At 41.3% G+C, this 15259-nt stretch overlaps 1 protein-coding gene across 4 annotated transcripts in view; it reads left to right on the plus strand.

Moving 5' to 3' along the window:
* The first annotated feature begins 4545 nt into the window (after positions 1–4545).
* Positions 4546–15259, plus strand: part of pcloa (piccolo presynaptic cytomatrix protein a) — a 60992-nt gene continuing 50278 nt past the window's right edge. For all 4 annotated transcript variants that reach the window (XM_037695695.1, XM_037695692.1, XM_037695693.1 and 1 more), the window contains exons 1-3: positions 4546–4762; positions 7088–8099; positions 9279–10304. In XM_037695695.1, coding sequence (XP_037551623.1) covers positions 4554–4762; positions 7088–8099; positions 9279–10304 — 2247 coding nt within the window. In that variant the 5' untranslated portion in view covers positions 4546–4553. The remainder of the gene's footprint in view (positions 4763–7087; positions 8100–9278; positions 10305–15259) is intronic.

Raw genomic sequence — 15259 nt, forward strand, 5'->3', positions numbered from 1 at the left:
TTTTCTTCTGTACGTTTTTCTGCATCTTTCTCGTTCCACAATTTTTGTACAGTTTCAACCATTCATATCAAAATGTTCAGCTCGATCAGGAGAAGGGTGCCATGACTTTTGGTATTGGTGCAACTTTAGCTTTTTTAAAATATTTAGCCTTTTCTGACACTCTTTCCTCATGGAAAATGAATTGAGCTCATTTTACATCTTCAGATCTTTAGATCTGTTTACAACCTTTTACTGCTCCTTTCACATTTTGTTCTGCTTCAGCTTCTTTCAGCTTACTTCTGCAAATTATTTTTTTCCCCAGCTATTTTCTGCTAATTTCAGCTGTTTTGAGCTCCTTTCAGCTCCTTTCTGCAAGTTTCAGCCCTTTTTTACTATTGCAGCTACTATTTAGCAGTTTTATGCTAATTTTAGCTTTTTCAGCTATTTCCACATTTTTTGCACTCATTTAAACTTTTTTCAGCCTGATTCAGCAAAAAAAAAAGATCTCTCTATTTCCTTCTGACAATTTAAGCTTCTTTCTGTTTTTAGCTATTTTCAGCTATTTTTGAAAATTTCTGCTTTTACAGATACTTTCCACTTTTTTGTGCTAATTTTTGCTTCTTTCAGCCTAATTGGACAAACGTGTCCTTTCTACTTTCTTATGCTAACTGAAGCTTGCTCTACCTTATTAGCTACCTTATTAGCTAATTTTAGCTGTTTTCAGATAAATTCAAGTTTTACTCTGTAATTTCGGCTACTTTCAGCCTAATTAACTTATTTATTCTAATTTCAGCTTGTTATGCTCTGGGAGTGGTGGCGCAGAGATTAGAGAGGTGGGCCTGTGATCCGAAGATCGCCGGTTCACGCCCCGGCCCCGACGACATCAAAATTGTGGGTGGGGTAGGTGAAACACTCACACTTGCCCCCACCCTCATTCTCCCCACTCTGGGCCCATGAGCAAGGCCCTTAACCCCCACCATGTGCACCATGTGCTCCCTAAACAGGTCTCTCTTGAAAATGAGTTCTCGTTGCTCAATGAGACTAACCTAGATAAATAAAGGCTAAATGAAAAAAAAATAAAAATAAATGCTCCTTTCAGCTTTTTTCAGCTACTTTCAACTTTTTTTTTTTTGCTATGTCAGCTACTTTTTAGCTTTTTTGTGCTAAATGTATCTTTTTCAGCTAATCCCACCTTTTGTTTTTAGCTCATTCCACTCCCTTCTAGTAGTTTAAGCTTCTTTCTGACTTTTCAGCTACTTTTCAGCTATTTTTCACAATTTTCAGAATTTTTAGCTGATTTCCTAATTTTTGTGCTAATTTCTGCTTACTTAAACCTGATTCAGCAAATATGTGTCCTTTCTGCTTTCTTCTGCTAAGATAGGCTTGTACATCAATTTCAGCTACATTTCAGAATGTTTTTAGCTTATTTCAGCTGTTTTTCAGCAAGTTATTCTGCAGTAAGCATTTGCACTGCATTTTCGCAGGAAATGTAGTTACACTTTGCTTTAGCCTTTTACAAAAACAGGATACGTTAAATAAAATGCTTCATTCAGGAGTAAATAGAGAACTTCTAACCTTTTTGTTTATGGATCTTGTTTAAATTTCTCAAATGTTTTATTTTCTGGATAGTGTTCACATATGGCTTCATATTTTTCCTAAATATTATATAAAAATGTTAGTTTAAACCTTTAATGTGTTGCACATGCTCCATTATGAAGGAAATATGAGTTTGAGACGTGCAAATCAGGGCGTTCTGCTTTTTTTTTTTTTACATTTTACACAACGTTTGAATGTTTTCAGTTTTGTTGTATAAATATATATTTTCAAGAGATTTGGAGCAGAACAATTGCCTTATTTAAATGTATTAATAAAAAGGTTCCGAAACATTTTGAATCAGAATCAAACAAAAGTGTACAGCTTTGAAAATTGATCTTTGCATATTTATAACAATTACAGCTAAATCAACTGTGTAAGGAAAACAAAAAGCCGCAGTGTAATAAATGCATTATTGTTTGTTTCTGGTTATTTTTGTTGTTTCTCATGTCAGACGTGCGCCATAGACGTCTAATAGTAGAAGTGCACTAATGTTTGTATGACTCGGTGCCTTAGGCAGTGATTATTTTCAAGTTTTGTGCTTATCTTTTAGTTTTTTTACACATTTATTCATTTGTCTGACTTTCCAGCTGTTTTTCTGCTTGCTTCGCATGACTGAATACCACAGAGTATTTACAGCAATATGGGATGTGCACATTAACGCAAGCACAGAGTCACCGAGAACGCATTTAGGACTGCTTCTGTCACACAGCAGGAAAAAAAAAACAAATTGTACCAAGCTTCAATATGAACAGAAAGAACAACCATCCTGCCGCCGTTTATCACTGAAGACCAAAACTCATCCCCTGCTCGCATGAACACGCCCACAAAGGTAAAAAAAAAAAAAGAGCCATGTCTCTGCACAGGAAGGTCAAAAAGATGAGATTAGGATGGAAAATGGTGATTGTAAATGGGCAGAAAATAGAAGAAGAAAAAAGGTTAAAGACCCCAACAGAGAAGTATCTAATCTGTCTAAATATGGACTTATTCGCAGAACCACGCTCTGGTCAGAAAAAGAGTTAACATCTTTAGCGAGCCTGTACCATTTACCGTACTTGCCGCCGTACACGTCGCATCAGTCCAAATATGTCTAATAAAACAGAATAAAACATAAATATGTTGCTTCGCCGTATAAGTCGCAGACATGCTAATTCATGCAAAAACATGTGACTTATATGGCGAAAAATACGGTAGGTTTCAACAACAATGGTGCAAGAAATCAAACATCCTGTTCATAGCTTCTGCAATCACGTCTAAAATCTGTTTTCAGTGATGATCTGTGGTGTCACTTGCTCTTATTCACAAGTTTCCCGTCCAGGTGCTCAGGGTTGCACTCCTGCGAGGACACATCTGCCCCAGAGCTCCACGGACGACGCAGCAAATGAGCACTTGCTGTCACCCCGCGACGCGTCCTCTTGATGCACAGCCGAGCCGACACGTTTTAATATCCTCGTTGCCGGATCTGGTGGCTGCTTGTGCGTGTTCTCATCACAGCGCAGATATATACTGCAGTTGTGATCTTAAATGTATTTGATCCTTTGAGAGGACGATGATCAGTTTTTCACATAAGAGAAAGAGATGAACAATTCATCTGGCTGCAGTGATTGAAATTAGAACTTCCCGCCACCCACTTCTGGTAATATTCAGTAAATTGTTAAAGTATCTGAGTGGATACATAATGCAAACATAAAAAGAAGATTTCTACATCTGCCATCTAAAAAATAGAGATATTATAAAGACTGTAAGTCATCACTAGACCTTTGCAGATTTCTGTTTTGGAATATTTAATTGTCTCCATTAAAATTAGACATAAAATATTTTGGAATCACGCTGCTCTGGTTTTGTTACTTCTCCAGGAATCGTACACACAAGAGGTCAAACTGCTCTCTTTGACCTTTCCTCTGAAGCCTTGACCCAACCTTTATTCACAGCTCTTTTGTAATTCTAATCTTTTTTGACACTAAAGACTGAAAAATAAAACACTTAATGTCTAAAAGTGATTAGTTTATCTGTATTCTCCTCTTTCTGGACATCTTAGCCCTTAAAACGTCACATAAAGTTGAGATGTGCCTTTAAATGCATTTTTTTCTTCTTCTGCTGATGTCTTGGGATGGACTGTCAGGGGCGGCGCATGCGCAGTGGGCAGCAGGAGGCTGTTAGCGAATCTGCGTTAAGCTAACCAGAGTTACATTAAAAAAAAAAAACGAGCGGAAGCCCTTTAATTATTTCAGTATAAAGCGTGATTATTTTTAGCAATTTTTTTTTTTTTTTACTGTGTCGGAGTAAATCAAGAAATATCTATGAACCACATTCAGTTAAGTGCAGCTGCATAAATTTAAGTTTCAATTCATGTTAATAGCATCAGGCTATGTTAGCAAAAAATAAGCTAAAATGGTGTTACCTGAAAAGGAGCTCGTTATTTAATTTAAAAAATCTATAAGACGTAAAATATTTGCTACAGCTTATATTAAAGTGTAACTTAAGAAATGTGAAGCTAATTTAGGGAAATTTAATAAACTAGCTTTCTGTTTACATAGCATTGGACTACGATGGGAAATGGGTTAATTTTTCCCTGAATATTGTTTTCATGATGTTTCACAAAACGTCTTTGTCTTTATGCCCTTCAGTTCGATTGACAAATGCATTTCCTTAAAAAGAAAAAAAGAAAAAAAAATACGTAAAACCGTGTGTTTTATTTTGTATTGACCTCCCGGAAACGATTTTTTTGCGGCTGTAAGTGGTAGTTAAACGAAGACCCCCCTACGCGGAAAACTGTGGTAACTGTGGCGTACAGCTGCAGAGAGACGCGAGGAAAACAACGAGAAATGGAGGGACTGGACCGGACTGGAAACAAACAGCACATCTTATAAAAAAACAAAAAAAAAACACCCGAGATGTTTCGCGCAGAGAACCGTCTTCGAGGCGCTCTGTAGAGATAATCAGGCGGGAACAGCTCGAACGGTGGACGGCGGGGATCGATCATGGGGAACGAGGCGAGCCTGGAGGGAGGCGAGCTCGGGCCGGCGCCTGGGCTCCCGGAGGGGCTGGCACCCGACGGGAAGGGGGGGTTCGTGCGGGTCTCGGACGGGACTCCGGTGAACCTGAGCGAGCTGAGCGAGGAGGAGAGGAGGCGGCTGTCCGCGGCGGTGTCAAGGGCGCAGGGCAGGCAGCCCGGAGCTCCAGCACGAAGGCAGGCAACTCATTTATACCTCCACTATGGATGGATGGGTGGATGGATGGGGGCAGTGGATGTGTGTGGTAATGTGTGCAGCATCATTTAGAAGGAACATAAGTAGGCGGAAAGCTCGTTCACGCCCATTATCAGTCCTTACAAACCACCATTAACCCCGTTCTTAGAGCTAATTTAACATCCACTGAGCTGGCTGAGAATTTGTTAAAAAAAAAAAAAGATTCAGATTGCATCTTCTCACTCAAACGCCTCAGATCCGATCAGTGTGAAATCACCGAGGAGCCTTAGATAAGAGACACACCTCCACTGGTCCCTATTTGTGAGAAAACTGTCGAAATGCCTGCTGGGTAGGAAAACCTGTCGTGCTCGGTGTTTTTCCTCCATTTCAACGAGGCCTAAACACCGACCTAAACAAACATATCGCCATTACTGTATGATTGGACACTTTATTGCTTCTGAGAGGATGAATGTGCATTTAAATCTGATCATTTCTATTTTATCCTCTCACCACCAGGGCAGAGGAAATGTGCCTTCCAGCTAATTGGCTCCAACTGGAGGGAAGAACTGTTATTTATATCTGAGCTTTAGAGGGGGGGGGGGGGGGGGGGTGCATCAATATTAATGTAACTATAAATAGAGCAGAGGTGTTTATGCTCTTTAAATTTTGCCTCCTGCTCTGATGTCAGTGTTTTTATCCCACAGAGTCCTGTCGCTGTCCGTGGTGCTGAAACCTGCTGCAGAGGCATCACTCTGTTTGCTAGGCTGCTCCCACCCCCCACCCCACTTCCAGCCATGTATTACTCATGCTCACTATAAAAATAATAATCAGATGCTATATTCATTAAACTTTATTGCCCGGGAATGTAATTTAATCAGGGACGCTGAAACACCAGCAACACATCTGTGTGCTGTATCTACACGCATCATCATACAATAACAAACAGCCAGTACATTAGCATCTCTCCGAGCGTCCATTTGTGCAGGTTGTGCATTGAGCTTCTCACTCTAGACCCGACGTGTAGCCGAGCGTTTCTCACTCCGTCTCAGCTGATCTGCATCCCCACGTCACTCACCAGTAGTCATGTTTCTGTCAGCTTTAGCCCAAGGCTGCCAGCTATCCATCTTGATGTGACGAGCAGGCCTAAAAGAGAGCGCTGTGGCCTTCTTTCTATTTGGGGCAATTGAATATTCAATGTAAAAGGCAACAGTATTGTTTAATTCAAGGGCCTAGTGTTCCTTGGAGACATGCATGACAGAGTTTTAAACATAGATCAACTTGGGTAAAAGTGCAATCGTAATAATATCGCAAAAACTTGCATGATCTGTTCAGTTTCCGATTATTTGTTGAGGATACCCCTTAGCTACTACCACACCAAATTTTAGCTAAGTATTTGTATAGTTGTACGAGTTAAAGCCATTTGTGTGTTTGCTAATTTTGATTAACTATGGTAGCCATCTTGAATAGGATTGACTCTAGAAGTGAATCAGTGGTAGGTGCCCATCTAGTAATTACTTTCTGAAAAGTTCATTAAAATCTGTTCAGTGGTTCACAAGATATTTTACTAACAGATAAAGGGGTTACCAGTTTTTAACAAATATATACAATCTCTGAGAGCTTGAAGTATGTTTTGGAGATTACTCTCAGATCTGCTGCGATGGCCATCTTGACTTGCACTGACTCCAGAAGTTAATCACTAGTCGATGTACATTTGGTGATTAATTTCTGAGGGTTTTATTAAACTCTGTTTTTGGTTCTTGAGATATTTTGATGGCACGAAAGACACACAGACACAAATAATTACTTTATTGCCTGTTGCCAGGAAAGTTGGGTGATACTGAGATAAACAAGTTTCTATAACATTGTAGACATTTAATAAAATGCACGATAATGGTTCAACTTAAACTACATTTTGTTACTGTTGTGTAACATATTTTTATGTATATCTTATGCATTTTAATTTCTAATATAAAGTGTTGTTTCTTTCTCTCAAGGTGATTCAGCAGGACCAGTCGTGACAAATGAATTATAGAATCTTGTCAGGGTTGCACCTTTTTAAAATGATACATTTATCTGATTTGTCCACAAGCTCATTTTCAGCACCTAGAATATGTTTAAATTCCCTTTTACAAATACAGTGTTGAACAAATCAACAGAAGCAGGTTTCAGAATATGTCCAACATCAAAGTGTGATGCACAGTTTATGTGTTATTTTTATTTTGGAACAGCTGAGACTTGGTGTGGACTTGTTCAGTGAGATTCTAATCTGGTGCCAAATAAAACACATATGGACGTAACAAAAACTGTTTTCTGTGTCTCTGTTCCAGACCGTCAGAATCTGATGCTCAGCAACATTACCAGCAGGCAGGGGCCTCCAGGGGCCCAGCGGGCTTGAGTAAAAGCAGAACTGTTGACGCCTTCAGCCAGGGTCCGCCTGGCAAGCCCACACCGGGCCGGAGCCCCTCATCCCTCAGCCTCTTTGAATCCAGATTCCGGCAAGAACCAAAGGGGCCTGAGACCAAGTCAACAGGCATGTTTGGCTCCAGCTTTCTCAGTGGGGCCAATCCCCTCAGTGCTATGACTTCCTCCATATCGTCCATGGGCGATGCTGTCAACATCCCTAAGTTTGGCCTGTTCGGGGACGACGACGAGGGAGACTCAGCAAAAACTGAGTCCAGACAGGGAGGGAAACCACCAGGGAAAGGCCCTCAGCAGGCACCAGGTCAAAAAGGACCACAGCAGGGAGGACCACAAAAACAACATCAGGGCCCTCCTGGGCAGGGACCACAACCAGGGCAAGGACCCCCTGGCCAGGGATCTAGACAAGGTCAGGGTCCACCAGGTCAAGGACCTAAATCAGGCCAAGGACCTCCTGGTCAGGGACCAAGGCAGGGTCCAGTATCTAAATCAGGTCAAGCACCTCCAGGACAAGGCCCTTCTGGTCCCAAACAAGGTCAAGGACCCAAATTGGATCACGGTCCTCCTGGTCAAGGACACTCTGGACAGTCCCCTAGGCAAAGTCAAGGACCAGCAGGACAGCAGGCACCCAAACCAGGCCAGGGCGGACCTCCTCAACAAAAGAGTGGTCCTCCCCAACAAGGACCTGCACAACCTGCATCCAAAGGACAACAAGGCCCAGGGCCCCATTATGGGGAGCCAACGAAGGTTGCTGGTCCTCCTGGTCAACAGGGACCTAAAAAACCAGCAGGTGGACTCTGTCCATTGTGCAAAACCACCCAGCTGAACACTGGATCTAAGGACCCACCAAATTACAACAACTGCACCGAGTGCAAGAACCAGGTCTGCAGCTTGTGTGGGTTCAGCCCCCCAGACTCAGCGGTAAGACAGTACCTAGTTTCTGTTGGTCTTTCTGTGTTCTTCTTGCATGTCTGTCTGTCTGTCTCACCATCATATATCATATGGGTAAATAAAAATACCTGGACGTTTGCACTTATTTACTTCAACGTATTTTTGAGTGTGAAAATTTTCAATCATGGCACTGTGCAGCACTATGCATTGGAAAATTAAGATCCTAAAAATCTAAACTGGAAACACATAAAAAAATATCTAAAAACACCTACAGCTTTAAAAATAAATGAATAAAAAAAGCTCGTAGCTGAATCAATGGCAAGTCTGTTAACAACATATTGCCATTCCCCGAGTCTGGCAGGGGGGGTGCATCTCAGAAGAGCAGCACACAGGATTTGAGAAACGGAGGGACCATATGGACCTGGGGAATGTGGATCAAGGTGACTCATATCATGGCCACAGGAAGACACTGTGCCAGCATGTGAGGACACAGTGTCACATGAACTGTAAAGGCTGGGGGGGGTCATGGGTAAACACCACAGACTAAATAAAACCTGCTTGCTTCTGGCCATTTTCTTCCCCTCTCTTTAGGGATCAATTTATTTACTTTTAAATAAATATACATGTAGGTCATAAGCACACGCACATACATTTCGCTTTAAACTAGATGGTGATCAAACTGTAAACAATGGTGTGTGTGTGTGTGTGTGTGTGTGGAGGGGGGGGGTCAACAGCATGTGTTGCACACAGTGGAAACCACAGACATGTTCAAACACTAAACAAAGAGTTCGGTGTTGTCAGGGGGTGTAGTGTGAGGAAAACAAACGAAGCGAAAGCAGCCATTTATCATCAACATATACAGTTCATATACTGTAATTAAACAAACATCTATATAACAATAGTGGATTTCTTTGAAATAGTTATTACACGACTGAAAGAAAATTGTATTATGCTTGCTAGTGAATATACAACCCCAGTTCCAACAAAGTTGTCTAAAACATAGAAGGAAAAAAAAATACAATGACATAGCCTTGTTTTGTTCACAGTATGAAATGTTTAAACTAAGAAATTGTACAATTTCTAGGAAAAACCAAGTACAATCATTGTATTTTTTAATTTAATGTTACACAAGAATTCCACTTGTTCAGAATTGGGGCTGTATAATATTGAGAACTGCCTTCGATATTTAAGTGATTGTTTTGTTCACAGGGTAAGGAGTGGCTGTGTTTAAACTGTCAGATGCAGCGAGCAATGGGAGGGATGGATCCTCCTGGTGTGTCAAAGCCCAAGCAAGGCTCAGCTCCACCCTCGCCTCAGAGACAGCCGGCTGGCAAGCCTGAAAAGCTGCTGATAAAGCAGCAAAGCACCACTGACCAAGGGTTGACACCACCGACAACACCGAGGCAGAAATCCCCAGGTCCTTCCTCTCCGGGACCTCTTTCCCCAGGCTCATCAACTGCAGGGTCCCCAAAAATTGACCCCAAGACAGGTCGCCCTATTCAGCAGAAGTCTAGTCCCCAGGTGTCCCCGGCTAAAGCCAAACAGGAGTCTAGCTTCTTCGGGGGCTTAGGGGGTATCAGTCTAGGAGGCTTCACAGATGCAGCTAAGCCTTCTGCAGCTACTGCACAAGCTGCCGAGTCTGTTACAGGAAAACTGTTCAGTGGTTTTGGTGGGTTGATGGAGTCGTCAAAACCTCCGGCACAGGCTGCTCCAAAACAAGAGGAGTCAGTGGCTGGGAAGTTGTTTGGAGGTCTGGGAGGGTTGACGGAGTCCGCTTCCGCTAAACCACCTGCTGCTGCATCTCAAATGTTCAGCTTCGGCTCGCTCCTGAGTTCTGCCACAAACCTCGTCTCTGGAGATGAGGTTAAGGCACCGGAGTCTCCGCCTGGATCACCAGACTCCGGACCAGGTTCTCCTCCAGACTCTGGCCCCGGTTCACCACCTGACTCTCCATTCTCTGCCCCTGGGTCCCCTCCGGATTCGGACTTTGTTCCTGACACCCCACCTGCTAACTCCAAGAAACCCCCCAAACCCAGTTCTGTGGAGCAGGAAGAGAAGCCCCCAGCAGCTGAATCAGCTCAGCCTCCAGCTCCAAAAGTGATAAGAACCTGTCCTCTATGTACCGTGGAACTGAACGTCGGATCAGCAGACACGCCTAACTACAACTTGTGCACCGAGTGCAAGAAGGACGTGTGCAATCTTTGTGGATTCAATCCTAATCCTCATTTAGGAGAGGTAAGGATCCTTGCTTCATGCCGATCTTTTGAATCCTAACTGCTTCCTGTGACATAAACACTCTGCTCATTCCAGTAATTTATGCCTCTTGCACACAAATAGATCACTCTCTTGATGTTTCAATAAAATGGGTCACTGTAGATAGATTCAGAAGATTTTAGCTTTGCCTCAGTAGCATCCAGCCACAAACTTTAAATAGGAATGCCACGTGATTAGCTGCACTAATCACATTAGTTTACCTCCAAAAATCTCCGTAAAGACACACATTTGACCTCTGGCTTAATTGAGGTGGTCGATTAAGATGTATTTTAAACGTGCTTTCCAGATCATTTTTTAGATGAGGAGGCAGGAGATGTAAAGCTATATGTGGTTGTTTAAAAGGAAGTTGCAGGCTCAGACTTATTTAAACAAGTTACTCTTGATTTTGAACCTGAATACTGTGTGTCCATCATCTACAGTATGTGCAAGAGTTTGGATGACTATGTAGCTGCAGAGTTATACTTCACAACTTTGTATGATATTACCTTTTTATTGGGTAGTTTTATTCATCTTTGTATGTTGTTGTGCCTTTGAGAGGGTGTTCATCCATAATGGAAACAATTATCTTCCACTGTGAGGAGACTACAGTGTGTTGTTTCATGTCCAAGCACCATATTTTGGCTTAAACAGCGCAGATGGTAATTTCTAATGCACGGGTGTCCAATCTTGGTCCTGGAGAGCCACTATCCTGCATGTTTTAGATGTTTCTCTGCTCCAGCACAACTGATTTGAATCAAAGGGTGATTAACAGGCTTCTGCAGAATATGAAGAGGTAACTCAGTCATTGAATCAGGTGCGTTAGAGCAGGGAAATGGGTAAAATATGCTGAATAGTTGCCCTTGAGGACCATGATTGGACACCAGTTTATCATCAGTGAATGGGCACAAGTATTTTGACTATACAACTGAATACTTGTTTATACCAACATCACATGTTCATTGAAAATACTTATACTGAACAAACATGTAAACAGAACACTTGTTTTTGCTCCCATTTTTCAGGAGCTGATTTCAAAGATCGAAGACTTTTTCTTTGAACACAAAAGGCCTTTATTTTTTCTTAAATATTGTTCACAAGTTTGTGTACATCTACTAGTGAGCATGTCTCCTTTGCTGAGATAATCCATCCACCTCACAGGTGTGGCAGATCAAGATGCTGATTAGACGGCATGATTATTGTACAGGTGTGCCTTAGGCTGACCACAATAAAAGGCCACTTTAAAATGTGCAGTTTTATCACACAGCACAACGCCACAGATGTTGCAAGTTTTAAAGGAGCATGCAATTGGCATGCTGATTGCAGGAATATCCACCAGAGCTGTTGCCCGTGAATTGAATGTTCATTTCTCTACCATGAGCCCTCTTCAAAGCCGTTTCAAAGAATTTGGCAGAACAATCAAGCAGCCTCACAATCGCAGACCACCTGTAACCACACCTGCCCAGGACCCCCACATCCAGCATCTTCACCTCCAAGATTGCCTGAGACCATCAACCAGGACAGCTTCTGCAAGTCGATTCACATAACAAAATAAGTTCTGCATAAACCGTCTGAAACAGTCTCAGGGAAGCTCATCTGTATGCTCGTCATCCTCATCGGGGTCTCCACCTGACAGCAGTTTGTCATCGTAACCAAATCGAGGGGGCAAATGCTCACATTCGATGGCATATGGCACGTTGGAGAGGTGTTCTCTTCACGGATGAATCCTGGTTTTAACTGTACAAGGCAGATGGCTGACAGTGTGTATGGCGCTACATAAATTAGCAGTTTGCCGATGTGAACATTGTGACTCGAGTGGCCCATGAAGGTGGTGGGGTTATGGTATGGGCAGCCGTATGTTATGGACAACAAACGGGCTGGTGAGTTTACACGTGGTCTGCAGCTGTGAGGCTGGTTGGATGTACTGCCAAATTCTCTGAACATGGACAATCCTGCAGCTACTGAGCCAATTGTACACTCCTTTAAAACGTGCAACATCTGTGGCATTGAGATTTGTGATAAAACTACACATTTTAGAGTGGCCTTTTATTGTGGTCAGCCTAAGGTACACCTGCGCAATAATCAGCATCTTAATTTGCCATACCTGTGAGGTGATGGATTATCTCAGCAAAGGAGAAGCGCTCACTAACACAGATTTGTGAAAAGTATTTGAGAGGAAAAGGCCTTTTGTGTATGTAGATAAAGTCTTTAATCTTTGAATTCAGTTCATGAAAACTGGAGGCAAAAACAGGTGTTGCATTTATATTTTTGTAAGGTATATGTGATTTTCAAAAGGTATGTTTGGTTTAATGCTATTAAAATGGACCAATGTTGTTTCTTATCCAGCTTCTATTTTCTCAGCTGGTGGCTTGTCTTTACTAATCGGTTGGTTATTTTTGTTTCCCTGTGGAACCCCATGTAACAGGGAGTGGAACTGAATTTCAAGATTGAATAAAATCCTCTTCAGTGATTGTTCTAATTGCAAATGTTTGCCACAATGCTAAGTAGATGTACTTAATTGTGGGCAAGCACAAAGAACAAAGTAATTACAAAGGAGCGATGGACATCCAATTGACAAATTTATGAGTAGGAATTGATGACATATAGGCAAAACTTGTCAGTGTTTTGTGGGATGGAATAGAACAATGATTTCAGTAAAAAAGATGAATTTGAAAAAGAAAATGAACAAAAAAAACGGTGTGGTGGTGAATATTCTGCACACAGCACCTTGGTTGAGTCATCTTACCCCCAGCGTAGCGTGTCTCTCGTCTTTGTCACTCGCAGTCATCGTGTCGGTTGTCGGCAAAGGTCCATTCGCTGACGCATGTGAGGCTGGGTGTGTATTTGCAGGGTGCTTGACTCAACAGAACGTTTTTATTTGTCGAGCTGTAGGTTCATGGAGAACGACGTGACTGAGCAAGCTGACGTGAGCACGCCTTCTTTAGGTGTGTGACTGTGGGTCTTTTTATGTTTGGGGAATCTTTTGCCTGAAATATCGATGGGTATGAGTGTGTGCGTTTGTGTGTGTAGGCATCATCTCTGCTTCTTAAATGGATTTAAAGGACAAAAGGACATTTGGCTTCTCAATAGAGGCTTGATCCTGGACTGTTGACTTTTTGCTAAATCCCCATCAAGTTGTGAAACTACATTTTGTTCTGTTTATATTTTTTGTAACAATTTAACTGAATCTTTTTTTAACAGTTTCTACCTTTTCCTTACTGACAATACAAAGAACTAGTACCTTTTTTGTTTTGGCAGTTTATATCCTTTCAAATAGTTTTTTTCTCCGTCAGATCACCGCTCGACTCCTATGTTTTTTTGCCTTTTCGTACAGACGCTCTCTTTGATGTAGAAGTCTGTAAAAGTATGCTTGGTGCAGCTCAGCGATGTTCCTGTAGCTCAGACTTCATGTCAACTTGGCCTTTTCAGTAATGAGAGTGTGCTTCTTGGAAAAAGTCTTACATAAGATGGGAGAGGTACCGCTACGCTAACGAGCACAAATCAAGAGAATTGGAGCGGTTCATCTTGTAGCACCAACACCAATGGAATATACAGCTATATTTACCAACTCCCCCAGAATACTTTGGAAAAATCAATCTGAGAGTCACAGCCTGAAAACTGGATTTTCATTAAGTGCTATTTGATGGTTACCTTTTGCCAAGTATGATTACGGAGTTAGCATTCATTACTTGCTGACATGGTACTCACCAGACTGTTACCATTTTTCTCAGAATGCGTCCCATCAGTTAATTTGGCCACTTCAATGTTTCTACAGTTTGATGGATTTACTTTATTATTTGAACCTTAACATTATCTTTGATTTTTCTTTCATTGCAATCTTATTTTACCAAAGACATAGGGTGTCTAACTCAAATACCACTCTTGGAATAAACTAGTTGGTTGAATGATAAATAAATAAACATTTCTCCGAACTTAGGTCGTTTAAACAGCTATTGGTGTGTTCAATGTATAGTCAAAGGACAGCATTTTAACGTTCCAAGTAAAAAAACAACAACACATTTTTATGCTATTATTAAATATTGTTGAGACAATATCAGTTGCTATTCTTCATAGCTGTACTCAAAACCTTCTTCACGTAGCAGTTGTGGGCCTTTAGGAAACAGGGGAATCAATATAATTATCCAAAATATATTTTTGGGTTGCAGATTGAATCTGGGATTTACTGGAATCCTTTTGATTATTGGTATTGTTCACATAGATTTTACAGTATCTATAAATATCTTTGACATATTGTGCAGCCATACATGTAATTATCCCTTAATAAACTCCCTAAACACCAGCACGATAAGTTTAAGTTGTTGGACAAACAGCTAAAACAATAAACTTTTTGTCTATATGGAATAAGCTTCCTGATCTTAAATAATAAACTCTATAAACCTATACCGGAACAATAAAAAAGAAAATACATTGCTAATTTATTATAATCTTGCTGCTTTTGTTTTGAAGTGATTTATCATGGTTTGCACTTGTTGCTAACACTTCCTTGACCTATGCCATCCAAATATGCAGTGATGCTTGCTCATCCCTAAAGAGGTTACTATAGTATATATCATGACTTTAGTAACTAGCTGTAAGCAAATGTATAGGAATACAAATATCTTGCACAGTTCATTAGCGCTCATGCTAACTTGCGTGATGATTCACATCCTTCTTCCTCATTGGTATTCCACTATCATTCCCACACTACTTCTTATTCCCTCCTTAGTTTGCACTGGTGATACAATCTGGTCATACCTGCACTCATACTCATGCAGAGACTTTCGTATCACTAAATTTAGTGACGTGCGCTGAGCATTGTGTGTTTGGGCTGACCTCTTCACATATATTTCATCACAGCTCGCTCATTAAATAAACGTGTTGCTTATTCTACTTTGTATGTGAACCTGAAACATACAAAAATAGTCACAGCCACAAAAGAG

This window comes from Nematolebias whitei, chromosome 22 (genome assembly GCF_014905685.2).
Source record: "Nematolebias whitei isolate Nwh7 chromosome 22, NemWhi1, whole genome shotgun sequence".
Lineage (NCBI taxonomy): Eukaryota > Metazoa > Chordata > Actinopteri > Cyprinodontiformes > Rivulidae > Nematolebias > Nematolebias whitei.